Here is a 14,216-nt window from a genome sequence, read left to right on the forward strand (position 1 = left end):
AGGATTTTCCTTTGTCAGGTGCTGTTGGTTCGCCTCTTGCTTCTCCCCTCTTTGTGCCACCATAGAAGTGGGTATACCGATCTTTGGATTAACCAAGACCACCCATGCTTTGGATAACTTACGAGAAAACTTCTCCTGTTTTACATTTGCTTCTAATCTACACTCGACCACTTTGAATTTCACTGGAAGTATTTGAGTGTGACCAGCTGCTGTTATGGGCTCTGAGCAGCAAAGGGTCACACAGAGTACACCTAGGCATCTTTATGAATGGATCTGTTACTGTTTACCTTTACCCTCCTCTGCACATTTCTGAGGTTAATACAAATATTCCATTCAACCTGATGCTCCCATCGTTACACTGGCTATGCATTTGGTTCGTCACACTTGAGTACTGGTAAAGAAAGGCCTGAGCGAGATGGGAGTTGTGTGTTGGAGGGGTCTGAAGAAGAAACAGGACAGAAAGCAGACATGCAATAACCCTGCACAGGAAGCAAGGCAGGGAGGATATGGGTTAAAGACCAGCAGGATGGGGAAGGAGGATGGGATGGGAGGGGGAGGACCTTTTATAACAGCAGTCTATTCACTCATTAAAACGGCACTAGTAGTGTTGGGCTATTTTTAATGAGATAAACTTTAATGGTGCCTTGGCGCGTGTGTGGGGCTGAACTGGTGTCAATGTTGTCTTTTATCTCTTTAATTTGTGAAGAATTTACTGCAGACACATGAGGCTGTCCAATGATTGTTTTCATTTCAATCTAAAGTATCAATAGTTGAAAGTTTGATGTGAGCATTTGTTAAAGGCCCCAGGGGCTGCAATCCTGCATGATTATGATTCAGCCCCGCTACAACCTACCTGATTATACTTATATCTTCTTCTGAATCTTCAATTTGGTCATGTTCACCCAACAGGAGATCAAAAGCTTTAGTTCGGGCCCGAGCACTGAAGACAATGAGAAGGCCCTATTGTTCCCATACGCCATACGGATTCTTGTTATTATTATATTACCACCACTTTACTTGGATTTTTGAGGCCCTTCACGGCGGTGCAATTTCATGACATTTGGCAGGAGGGTATAGGCTATTGAAAAATTTTATCTGTACTCTGTTGATGCAATTTCAGGACTCGTTAACTCCACCTAGCGTTTGTAACTTCTCACTGGTTTGAACTAGCTATGCGGCATCCTAAATCCAACAGGAAGTCTTCAATTGTGAATTTAGTGGGCCAAATTTGGCAATTTGTCCTAAATATTGTTCAATTGTGCTTCAAATATCAAAACCTACTCTAATTGTTCTGGTCGCTAATGCTCTCCAACTTTGCATTCCTGCAAATTCAGCATCACTACCTAGATATCACATGACCTATTGAATGTTATAATCAAGCAGATTTAAGCACTGCAGTGTGTTGAAGAAGCAGAAAAATATCCTTTGTCACATGATCAGTGCTTGACAGCCAAGGAGATACAGTAGCTTGGATTACAAATATGTCTTACATTACCTAAAATACTTCCTGGTACCAGCACCAAGAAGTCTTGGTCGATACTATGTAGAGGAAGTACATGCCATAAAAAGGCTCTTTATTTTCCCCAGTTCTCACTTTCTCAGTCCTTCCTCACCCCCGCAGGGTGTTTGGAGGATTTGTTTGGGCAACAAGCGGAGATCTTTCGCTCCAGAACATTTGACTTCCTCTTCTGGGTTAAACCAGCGTTATTAACAGACTTATAATAACAGTATTATATTCCCATCACAGAACTTGGCTCTGGATCTTGTTAGAGAGCTACCTGGGAACGGCTTTCTTCTGTCAGGATTGCTTTCAGTCATTGGAGACCAGCTGATGATGCGTGGAGGGTAAGCTTTCACGCCCACTTGCTTTATTTCCTGTCCCAGTCAGAAGCAATGAGGTTACTGGTGACCCACTCAGCATTGTGTATCAGTTTTAGAGTGTCAGGATGTGCTGCTTTATGGCCCTGGGTTGACCTGCATACACGATTATTGGTGTTTATTTTTGGTTGTCGAATCAAAAGCCTCCCTCATAAATAGCACTTGAGATGCTTTCTATTTTTAGTTGCATTGTCTGTTTCATTCCGTCTGTATTGTGCTGCTGATATCCAGTATCGGTGCAAGGTAATGAGGAAGGGTGGAGGAAGGAATAGCAAACCTCTTCTGACTTTTCGCTGAAGAATCCAAGCAATGTGGCAAAGAAAATGAGAGCTTTAGCCAGCAAGCAACATCACAGAGGGAAATTAGCTTTTGAGATTTGTTGCCCGAGTAGCAGAACAAAAAAAAAAACCCTCGATCCTGAGAGGTCACAGGGGCAGGGGGGATAAGAATCAGACCAACACCCTCCACCCATCAGGGCGTCTAGAGAGAAATTCCCAGTTACAGAGGATGTCACGGTTGATGATTGCAGGGGCTTGTTAATTCTATTATCCTTTCATGAGAGGTCCAGGCCGGGCTAGGAGCGGAGGGCAGGAGGGGGCTGTTGGTATTAAAGTAGAAAGGCGGTTGTGGGGTGTAATTATTTTGGCATGGGAACTGATCACATTCCATGCATATCTTCATCTTCTTGAGTCAACGAATTAGCCAAAGGAGTTGCTGGATGTAATATATCACCATATGACTATTCCATTGGTGAATTACCGTACCTTTATTGGCCTGTATTAATGCTGCATGACGTCTAGCAGATTCTGGTAGCTTGGATGTTATGATGTGTATTAGTGGTTGAGCAGGATTAAAAATGTCTGTCTTACACATTCCCAATCAAAGAAAAATACCTCAGGAAATCTTATTACCTTACATTTAAGACACATTTTAATTTAATCTAACACAGTGGTTCCCAAACTTTTTCTGGTGTGGCCCCCTTTTTTAAAAAAGTTAAACATTTCAGCTGTTCTTTACTATTCATAACAATAAATAAATTTATAACTGTATTAATACTAGTCTATTTTTCATTGTCAATGTGGAGCAAGCTTGTTCTCACGTCCCCCAGTTTGAGAACCACTGAAGGATTATTTGTATGATATTAGTTGACAAAAAAGCTAATTCAAGATACATTATTGACTTTTAATTAGTGCATCTCTAATGATTGCAGTGTTGATGAATATAGTTATCATAGGAAAAAGGATTGTAGCAAACCTGGCAGGCTATGAAGGATGTGTTTTCCAGTCTACAGCATCCCCCACCCCTAGACTATTAGCTTCAGTAATACCTTATGCTAATGGAGTTGTTGCTGCTCTTCTCTTTTCTTTTCTTTAAATTATTAATATCTCCATTGTTTCCATGTTTTTCTTTTCAAAAATAGCAATACCTGCAGGCTGTTTTTTTTACGTTTTGCAAAGACTTAAGAAAAAAGAAAACTGTGAGAGTTGTGTTCACCCTCAAGCAGTAAGATTTCAAACCCCTTCAGATGTGGAGCACACATGACCGCTCACAGGTTCAGGCGAGGACAATCAGGAGCAGCTGCAGACGGTGATGAGAATGACTCACCACCTCTCCCTCTTTAGCGCCGTCCTCCATTTCTGCTAAACTCCCCCTGCATCACTAATGACTTTAGATATCAGAGATTTGTCTTGGAAAAATGTGAATTAAACATGTTGATGTAAAACTATTTTGGGCTCATCGTCAAATTATTAGCAATTATACCTTCCAGCAAAATGATGATTATTTATAAACTTGCTTAAAGGGGACATATCATGGTTTTAAATCCTTTCTTTTTGCATATAAATCATACAGTTGTGGTCTATATAAAGTGGAACTGCAATGCTTGGGTCTGAATTCCTCATTATTATAGCTCCACAGGCCCCTTTTGTACCTCTTTTCTGATGTGCTTCTGAGAGCAACTCGTTTTGGTGCGGTCTCTTTAAATGCAAATGAGACACTCCATACCCCGCCCCCTCCTCAGGTGACACTCGGTTCAACTCCACCCTGCTCGGCCATTTTTGTAGTTTGATAGAAGAGATACGGCTACGTAGCGGCGCATAAACTTTTTATTCACACGCTATTTACAAAATGTCAACAAAGGAATACTTGTCCATCCAGCCTTACATGTTCGAGCCAGAGTCAGACCCAGCGGAGCGAGATGAAAATGAAGAAGATGAACCTGCAGAACCCTAGCAAGTGAGCTAACACAAGCACCGAGATAACGCTAGCGCCAAGCTAACGTCACAAAATGCATTTTAATACAGTCTTTTCGGAGACAAAAACAGCAAAATGAAATGACTAATGAAAACTTTGGACTTAAAGTAAATCATGTAGGCCATATCATCAAGGATCTAAAACGAACACACGTATGAAGTCTGAAGACGGTGCAACTGCTAAGCAACTGCTAATGCTAACAAAACAATGACAGGGACGTCTTATCACACTTTTTAGCATTATTTACAGCTTACCGAAGTGCTCTGTTCGTCGTCTCCAAAGATAGAAGGAATTGACCCCTCAATCAGACAAAGTCTTTCGGTAAATCCTTCTTTATACTGGCGGAGGTTGCTGAAGCAGTCATCCTTGAAGTGCTTCGTGCACACAAAAATGACCTTACCCACAGATGTGGGTACATTTCCATAAAAAATAAAACTCAACCAGGCACTTCGAAAAGGTTGGAGAGACGGTGTAATGAAGCGTGTGGGTTACTACATCCAACAACCGAACATTTTAATTTTTCCTCTCGTAACTTCGGCATCCTTGAGCTTGGACTAATCGCAGCGAGAAATAAAAATGGCGGATTGCTCGAAGTGTTGGATCTGGAGTCGATGTCCTAATTTGGCAGTTCCGCTGCAAATACTGTGATGTAATAGTTCAAAAAACGTAATAGAGAATAGAAAAATCGAAACAGATTGAAAAATATGAGCAAAACAGAATATAAAGATATTTATACGGAGCACCTGAAGATACTAATTTGATTTTTTCTGTACTTCTAAGCACTCTAAATATACAACAAAATGCATTTAAGGGCTAAAAAAGTGGATTTAGCATGATATGTCCCCTTTAAGAGAAAGATACTTTAATAGAGGGATTATTTTTTTTACTACAATGTACCAAAAGAAATGTGGCTAAAGACAATTAAGCTCAATGAGGAACAACTTTAAATCTGTGACCTTGTCAAATAATAAACTAAATTATTTGGAGTCATGGGCTAGAAAGTCACAAAACTCAGAAAAATAGAAATACTTTTATTTCTGTTTTCAAGTAAACATTTCAAACTTTGCCACATGAGACTCTTCTGTTCAATCAAGTCACTGGTGATGCTGGAAAAAAATCTCTTGTTTCCCAGTTTGTGTTTGTTTTCATCAAAACATCTCTCGTTCTGCTAGTGCTGGCCAATATACTGGTTTATATTGAAAACCTGTGTTGTTTTGTTTTTATGATATACATTTTTCATAGGCCGCAATAGCGGCATATATTGCTGCAAAGTTGCCGAGCAGTGGAACGTTGCACTGTGGAACATTGTTTGAGAGCAAACTTATCAAAGTACAACTTGTGTGAAGTGTGTGGATGCAGACATCCAAAGTATTCCAGAAGTTGTGAAAGTCTCCCACATATTAATAGCATCTCCCTGATGCTTGCAAGTCATGCACAATCTCACCAAAGTAAGGGAGAAACATACAGACATTAAATGTGTTATTTATATTTAGCCAGTTTATGGAATCTTCCAGCAATTAGCAACAGTTGACTTTTTCTGGTGTTATTGGAGATGAAAACATTGATTGATTGACTTTCTTTTCAGTGGGACGCGGGGGCTTTAGTGTGCCCCACCGCTGTCTCTCAGCATTCACAGGCAGCTCAAATTATTTAAATTCTGAGATTTTTGTATTGACTTTGGTGTGGATATTGAGGTTCGAGGTCTTTCTTGTCATTTTTATGTGACATGTGGAACAAAATTTGTACCTTAGGGCGAGCAGCATACTAGAAATGAATAATCAATGAAAAAAATATTATATAACACAGGCAAAAATAATAGAACACGAATATAAAGTAGAATAGCAGACACAGGAGACCAACTTATGACGACGTCACAAAAGTAAATAAGGGGGTCGGGGATTTTGCGAAAGGTCAATTAACTTTACTGTGATAGGGCTTTATTGTTTCTTTTACACTGTGCAGCTCAATTTTTTTCTTTGAATGTAATTTTTGTTACAATAAAACTCTTGTATTTAGTGTTTTATTTTCCTCCTCCTTCTCCAGTGGGTGCGGTGTGTCTGACGCCGTCAGGCTGCCATGGCTCTGGTTCAGGCACTCCCTGTGACTGTGAGTGACCATTCCAACCCAGGACTTGACGTCCAGCAGCGTCGTCCACTATCATCCCACTCCCCTGTGGGCCCCTGTGGACCCTGTGCTTCTGACACTGCCATGGGATCTGTGTCCAGCCTCATCTCTGGCCGCACGTACCAGGAGAGACACTGCAAGGCTGCCAGCGAGTTCATCCCTAAACCACGCCGCTCCACACCGGCCACGAGCTGCTTCCGGCTCCAGGATAACACCCTGCGCAGCGGCAGCTCCCTGGAGCAGCTTCTGGTTATTAGCAATCAAACGTTGCCTCAGGCTCAAGTCCTGCCTCCACCGCTGCCCACTAAGAAGCAGCCGCGGCCTGGAAACTCTGCCGGGGTGGGAGGTGTTGGAGCTGTTAGTGGATCAGTGGTTGGCACCAATGGGAACTTTGGGATAGCAAAGGAAGCAATAGTTGGGGACTGGAACGACAATCTGGTGCTGACGGCAACGAGTCCCTGCAGTGACTCAGAGGACCAAAGGGACAACAGGACTCTGAATGGGAACATTGGTGGACCTCCTCCGAAACTCATCCCAGTGTCTGGACAGTTGGAGAAGGTGAGTAGGAGATAGGAGGACATGTTGAAATGGTCAGTGTGTTTTTATTGATGGAATTCCCTTTGAATTGCTATGTAACACATGCTAAAGTCTATAAGATATGTACCCATTGATAAAAGGTGTCTTCATAAAGAGAAAATCTCTCACTCACTGTTTACATAATGTTTTTTTAATTATTATTATTATTATTATTATTATTAACATGTTATGATTTCATTTATTTAGACAACTTTTTTCAGGAAATTTACTTTGAAATATACTTTGATCTCCTGGCATGTTTCAACTGCCAACTGTCAGTCTTCCTCACAGGCATCTACTGATCGTTTTGATGTGTCCTTATTAGTTATTTCTGGGCGTGGTCAACTATAGAGTTCTGTCAGGCTGGCCATATGCCCCCTGTCACCTGATACTCAGGGCGCATCAAAGGGATCAGTAGATGCCTCTGAGGAAGACTGACAGTTGAATTTCAAAGTAAATTTCCCGAAAAAAGTTGTCTGAATAAATGAAACTCTCTCTGCCCTTTAATTAGAATTTCCTTGTATATTTTTTTAAAGCTGTGTATCTTAGAAGATCAGAACATCATTAGGGACACTGGCCATGGTTACATGATGTTTTTTTAATTCGGAATTCAGTTATTTGGAATTAAAGTGTTCTGCTTCGTGTTTACATGAAAAAACAGTTTATTTGGCTTTTTTTAATTCCGCTTTCGGTCTGGGGGTTGGGAAGGGTTCTGATTGGACAGGCATTAGGAATTAAGTGTTTACATGGTCATTTTAAAGAGGATTTAACTTTTATAGTCCTACTATATTTTATATGGTTTAGGGAACCATATAAAACATTGCACAAATATTTACATGTTTGAAAAGAAATAGAAAGAGAATATGTTGTCAGAGTACGGAAATGAAGAGGAATATTGACTACTAAAAGTGTATTTCTTAGGGAGTATATCAACAAACAAACAAAAAAAAGCTCAATAATAAAAATAAAATTAATTTATTAATAATAATAATAATAATAATAATAATAATAAAAGACAACAGTGCTAAAAAGATTGTTGTGCTTGAAGACACTGAATTATAACAATAGCTGTGATTTTGGTGATTAAAAAAAATATACATATATAAAAAAAAAAATATATATATATATTTTATGTGTATATGCATATGTATGTTTCTTGCATGTAAACTGTTATATTAACTATTTAGTGAAAGGAAGCAACCACATCAATGAAGTTATGATACTTACGGGGTGAGAACTTGTAAGCTCACTTTCTCCCTCCTTTTTGAGTTCATGTACAGTATTATGTATATATGAAAGCATGTTAAAATGTTGTAAAGCTGCACATGTTAATGCAAAAAAAGTCACGTGTATTTGTAATGTACATTGAACTCAGAATAAACAATCAATCAGTTCTGAATTAAAGAGGAATGAAAGCTCCCATGTAAACATGGCCATTGTATAATTATACTCTTGAATATCAATTATAGAGACTCAAGTAATCAGAGTCTGGTGTGATGACCTGTTGGCGTTCAAATCAACCATCTTTAATCATCGCTAATTAAGGCAGCTTTACATTTATTAGCCAGTAAGGTTGTTTTATTTATCCTTTTTCTTGCTCCTGTGCTTTTAGAACATGGAGAAAGTGCTGATACGTCCCACAGCTTTCAAACCTGTCATTCCCAAGAACCGTCACTCTGTGCAATACCTGCCACCACGGCCTGGGGGCAGCAGTCTGTCCGAGAGTCAGGCTAGCCTCAACCTCCTGCTCCCACTCGGAGGATCCACCAACACCGCAAATGCAAACACAGTGAACGGTTCCAACTCTGAGGTGAAGCGGAACTCTTACAGCGGCTGTCGCAACGCTCGGAGCAGCCAGTCCTGCTCCACGTCGGATTCAGGCAGGAACTCCCTCTCCAGCCTGCCCACTCACAGCAGCACAGTCTACAGTCTGGCCCCCAGTGAGGGATCCAGCTCTGGGTCTGGCTCCGGGGTCCACCAGCTTGAGTCCGTTGCAGGCCTGAGCCGAAATACGTCCAGTGGTCCCGTGGGCCATGGTCACAGTAACTCAGACAGCGGGCGATCCTCATCCAGCAAGAGCACAGGCTCCGGGTCCCTCAGTGGGCGTGGTCAGCCCCTGTCAGACAGCGGGTCCTGTGGTCACTCGCCACCCCCTGTGGAGGGCTACGAGGCAGTGGTGAGGGAGCTGGAAGAGAAACTGAGAGAGAGGGAGGTGGAGCTCCAGCAGCTGAGGGAAAATCTTGACGAGAATGAAGCCGCGATTTGCCAGGTGAGGCTTTCTGACCTCACACCTCTAATAAAGAGCTTCACATGAGTTCAGTCTAGATTAAAACTGATCTTTACATTTGTAAAAAAAAAAAAAAATTAAAAAAAAGGTTTACGAAGAGAAGCAGCGTCGATGCGAACGAGAGATGGAGGAACTGAGACAGAGTTGTGCTAGCAAGATGAAGCAGGCCTCACAAAAGGCTCAGAGGGCTCAGCAGGTGCTACAGTTACAGGTATGACAAGTTTACATTTGGACCATCAACCTCCTGATCTGTTCTCTGGCTCATTGCCTCAATCCTCTTTAAAGAAGCATGTTGCTCAGTTTTTAGACATATAAAAACAATACGTGTACAGTTCGTACTTTGGTTATTCTGTTTTAAAACCAAATCAAAATAACAAACGGTGAGGTTATTTGGTTTTACTAACTTAAAACCAAAACAAAAATACAGAAAAATCAAAAACCACTCCCGTCCGCCCCCGTCTGTGGGTCCCCTCTGTGTGGTGAGCTTAAAACATGAAGCTCTCATCTTTGTTTCCCCATAAATATCCAAATATCACTCAAATAGAACATTTTATTTTAATACAGGAAAGCGCTGCTTGTCTGGTTTTTCTTTATTTTTCTGTATTTCAGTTTTGGTTTTAAGTCAGTAAAACAAAAATAACCACACAGTTTGTTTTTTTTGTTATTTTTATTTGGTTTTAAAACAGAATAACCAAAGAATGAATGCTACATGGATTAAAAACTTTTCTTTCCTCTCTTCCTATCTTGTTATCTCTTGTTATCGTGTCATTTAGTAAAAAGAGTCGCTCAAAGAAAAATTACTTCGGGATTTTAATGTAAATTGATTTGACAAATCTAACCGTAAAAAGCTTAAATCAGTTGCAAATAATTAAGATTTATCTCAAATAATAGAAGGCCTCTCACATGATCATTTAGACAAAAACTGGAAAGCATTTACAAAAATAATTCAAGATACAATATGCCATTTCTATAAAAAGTAAAAGCCAGGCATCAGCAAAAACACCTGCCTTTGTTAACATTCATTGTCCCTTGAATAAATAAAAACATCAAATCACATCAAAGCGTAGTTGTGTGAAACAGGCACCTTTTTGTGTATTTCAGGTATTTCAACTACAACAGGAGAAGAAGAAGCTCCAAGAGGACTTTTCCTCACTGCTGCAGGACAGAGAGACTCTAGAACGAAGATGTGCCACTATACAAAGGGAGCAGACCCAACTGGGCCCCCGCCTGGAGGAAACAAAGTGGGAAGTGAGTGAGCCTGCAAGTATTTTATGGTTTTCCAACAATGAAGAAGGACATTTTGTTTTCTCAATTTGTTCTTGTAATTCTCCAGGTGTGTCAGAAGTCAGGAGAGATCTCCCTTCTGAAGCAGCAGCTGAAAGAGATCCAGTCAGAACTCAGCCAGAAAGCCGGTGACATTGTGGTCCTGAAGGCTCAGCTCAGAGAAGCACGTTCTGAACTCCAAGCGAGCCAAGTCCGATCCCAGGAGGCCCAGACCGGCCTCCGGACACGATCTCTGGAGCTGGAAGTTTGTGAGAACGAACTCCAGCGGCGCAAGAGCGAAGCCGAGCTGCTTCGTGAAAAAGTTGGACGTCTGGAGGAAGAGTGTGCACGGCTCCGTGACACTCTGTTCAATCACAGTGGACTCTCTGTACCTGGAAGTGGATCCATGAAGGGTCAATACATGGGCTTCCGAGGTGTGAATGCTAGGGGGGGTCCGAGTCCGTGCGTGTGTCGAGATGGTGAGGACACTGTTGTGATTTGGGGGGGAGAGAGTGACGAAGCCAAGGCACAGAGGCAGAGTGCAGAGACCATGATGGGCCTCAAACAACAGGTAGGTGTTGAACCCAGGGTTGGGGTCAATTATAATTGTAATTGATAATTAATTACAGTGGTGTAATAATAATTGTAATCATAATTTTAAAAATCTGTGGTTGTCGTAATCATAATTAAATTGTAATGAAGTTTAGATAATTTACTTTATAATTGTAATTGCAATGAAATATTATAAAAAACTGTCAATTATAATTTAACACAAAACTGGGGAACAATGTTACAGTTCTATGCTCAGTTCTACACATATGTAGTTAACAAATATTAAAATAAGTTTCATATCAAGCTTTCCTACATTTTACATTTTTTTCAAAATTGTAATTAATACAAAAAAGCTCAGATACCCACACCAGAAATATTAAAATCTATATTTTCATTGATTAGGAAGATTAACCAATAACCAATAGATAGGAAAGAAATTAGATGATAGATATTTGTGTTTAGTCTATTTTACAGCTGATTTAGGACCCGTTATCATAAGAGATGCTAACACAAGAGGAAGGCTGACTTTTATTAGGTTATTTATTTCAGGCTCAATAATTGTGATTAATTTTTAGTGGACTTTACTAATTGAGAACGTACTTATATTTCCCTTTCTGAGGATAAAAAAATAATTGTAATTTAATTGTAATTGGGAAAAAATGTTGGTCACTGTAATTGTAACTCAAAAAAGTAATTGACCCCATTCATGGTTGAACTTTTTCTCAGGTGGATAGATTGAAAGCTGAGTTAATTTACGAGAGGAGAACGAGCGAGGAGCAACTGTCACGGTTTGAGGATGAAAGGAGGGTTTGGCAGGAGGAAAAAGACAAGGTACGATAACTTTTATTTAATTACACGTGTAAACCTCCATCCGATCATTTGTGCTTATGAGTAGTTTTTATCTTCCGTCCAGGTCATTCATTACCAGAAACAGCTGCAACAGAACTACATCCAGATGTACCGCCGTAACTGGGACCTTGAGAGAGTGATGAGGGAGCTGAGCCTGGAGCTGGAGAACAGGGACCTGGAGGACTACGAGGTCCGCAGTGGCAGTAACGACATTCACTTTGAGGAAATCACTGCCACGGAGATCTAAAAACATTTATTCACACTTACACTACTCGTATGTGCACATCAGGACTTAAGAAACACACAAAGACTGCAAAGATGTAAACCAAACAGGTACTGCACTATGTTCACTATGGCTTTGAGTGAGCACTCACACCGAGTTCAATTCATTAGGTGACTTTTTACTCCCCACAGAATTATTATACAGTCTCTGCAAGACTTTTTTAAAGGGTTAAGAAGCCAGCACAAAGACTTCTGTCCTTCTCTGGGAGCAAAAAAGTCCTGTGAATGAGTGTTTCTCTTTCAAACAACATTAAAATCAGGGTGTCAAGAATCAATCTCAACTCCAAGCAAAAAAACCTGTCTCACACAAGCTGATCAAAGTGTCTCTGTACACCACAGCCGACGATCACACCTCTCCCCGTCCAAACTCCACCAACTTCAAATATTTGCAATATGTTTTACTGTTTGTGATTCATTTAACACGTGGTTCTTTAGCAGATGTTCTCCTGAAATCATCTGTTTAAGAAAGAATGTATTGTTATGAGGAATGCAGTATGAAGTAACCACTGACTGTAAAAAAAAAAAAAAAAAAAAAAAAACTGCTTGTGATGGAAAAAACTTATAATTTTGCACAATGTTTTAGCTGATTGTCACAGAACAAACAGTTCTGACTCAACGGCAGAACTATGAACTTTCATTTTTCTCTCCCTGAATTCTCTCCGTCTGCACTCATTTCTTCTTTCTCACTGAAGTATTTTTATAACAGACAAAAGCAGCTTAGCGGTCAGTATTGGGAACTAAAAATAACCTGTTTTACAGTATTATGGTTTATTTATGACATCTCAAGAGATTTAAGGCCGTGTTTGAACTGCAGGCATGCTTATTCCTAGTCCCTCCCAACAGTGCTCTTTATGTAGCTCTTCGCAAGCCAAAAAACACTTTAAGTCTTCCGTATCTGCCCTCTTTTACCCTGGCTCGGATTATAAACTTCACTTATTGCTGTAATGACGGTTGGACCAGCATGTCTGCATGTCTTTGTCATGCGGGATATCAAAAGAAAGGCAGGTTCAGGTAACTGTGTGAGAAGGGGCTGCAAACTTTTATTTTGTAAAGTCCATATGAAGAAATATTACCTAGATACAAATCTATATAACAAGGAGATGTTGTATATTTTTATACATAGCGAGCACCTGGAGATATTTTGTTGAAGTGCTAGTAAAATGTAGATCAATGGTTCAAATGAGGGATCAATACTAAATGGAGGAGTAGCAAGAAAAGAGTGCACCCTATACTGTAATGCATGATAACCATCTGTTTACATTATATTCTCTGTAACACTTAGATTTAATGGCCAGGTGATAAAACTGAGGCGGCTTTCCCATCCAAGGCCTATTTCTTCTTCTTTGTCTTCTTTGTCCTGTTGTCTCTATATTTTCACCAAAGTCACACTGGTTTACTTTTTAAGTATATGAAGTGTAACTTTTCAGGAGACTTGTTTGCCAAGGTTCAGACTTAAAAAAGTTTTATTTCTGATCATAGAAATTCAGGCCGTCATCACCACGTTGACTGTTTTTCGAGTGAAACCACTGCTTCGAGTACAAATTGTTGATTTTAAAACGACCGGGCTTGAGAGACGTTCATACATAAACCTAGACTGTTACGTACTATCAATGAGTACCCAAAATAATCAATTCACATCATTGAAAGCACTGTGTGCATCGTAGACTTCTATTGTTTTTCTCAACATGTTGTTGTTAGATATGTGTAAATATGTAAAACACTAAATAGTATAACAGAGTGACAATGTGTTTTATTTAGACAAAGTATCTATTTTAAAATTAGCCACTGTGATAGACCAAAGCAACGTAACACATTTTCTTTCTGGGCTTTTTTAACCTTTGCTTTTGTTGTGCATTCAATACATTCATTCATAAAGTATGTAGTTTGTCCATGTATATTTTTGTGTACATTTCTTTTACAAATGTTTTTAATTAAAAAAAACAAGTTGTCACACCTGAATGACGCCTGGTTTAATTGGTTTTGTTGCCTGAAACCACCAAAGGGAAACAGTTTTCACTTTTAAATCCGGTATCAGCTCTACCTTTATAACTCAAAGGTATAATAAACAGGAACTGACCCCAAAACCACTTTTTTGTTGCTGAAAGCAAATGTATTTGGGTATGAAGTAGTGTTGTTGATAGGTCCTTGTCCA

The 14,216-nt window shown here is 39.9% G+C and overlaps 1 protein-coding gene across 2 annotated transcripts in view; it reads left to right on the top strand.

Moving 5' to 3' along the window:
- Positions 1-12,578, top strand: part of LOC114477174 (leucine zipper putative tumor suppressor 2 homolog) — a 41,561-nt gene extending 28,983 nt beyond the window's left edge. Inside the window, exons 3-9 of one of the 2 annotated variants that reach the window (XM_028469335.1) lie at positions 6,175-6,813; positions 8,444-9,100; positions 9,207-9,329; positions 10,220-10,366; positions 10,452-10,952; positions 11,660-11,764; positions 11,847-12,578. In XM_028469335.1, coding sequence (XP_028325136.1) covers positions 6,208-6,813; positions 8,444-9,100; positions 9,207-9,329; positions 10,220-10,366; positions 10,452-10,952; positions 11,660-11,764; positions 11,847-12,029 — 2,322 coding nt within the window. In that variant the 5' untranslated portion in view covers positions 6,175-6,207 and the 3' untranslated portion in view covers positions 12,030-12,578. The remainder of the gene's footprint in view (positions 1-6,174; positions 6,814-8,443; positions 9,101-9,206; positions 9,330-10,219; positions 10,367-10,451; positions 10,953-11,659; positions 11,765-11,846) is intronic. The other variant, XM_028469336.1, reaches the window with a different exon arrangement.
- The last annotated feature ends 1,638 nt before the right edge of the window (positions 12,579-14,216 follow it).

This window comes from Gouania willdenowi, chromosome 15 (assembly GCF_900634775.1).
Source record: "Gouania willdenowi chromosome 15, fGouWil2.1, whole genome shotgun sequence".
Lineage (NCBI taxonomy): Eukaryota > Metazoa > Chordata > Actinopteri > Blenniiformes > Gobiesocidae > Gouania > Gouania willdenowi.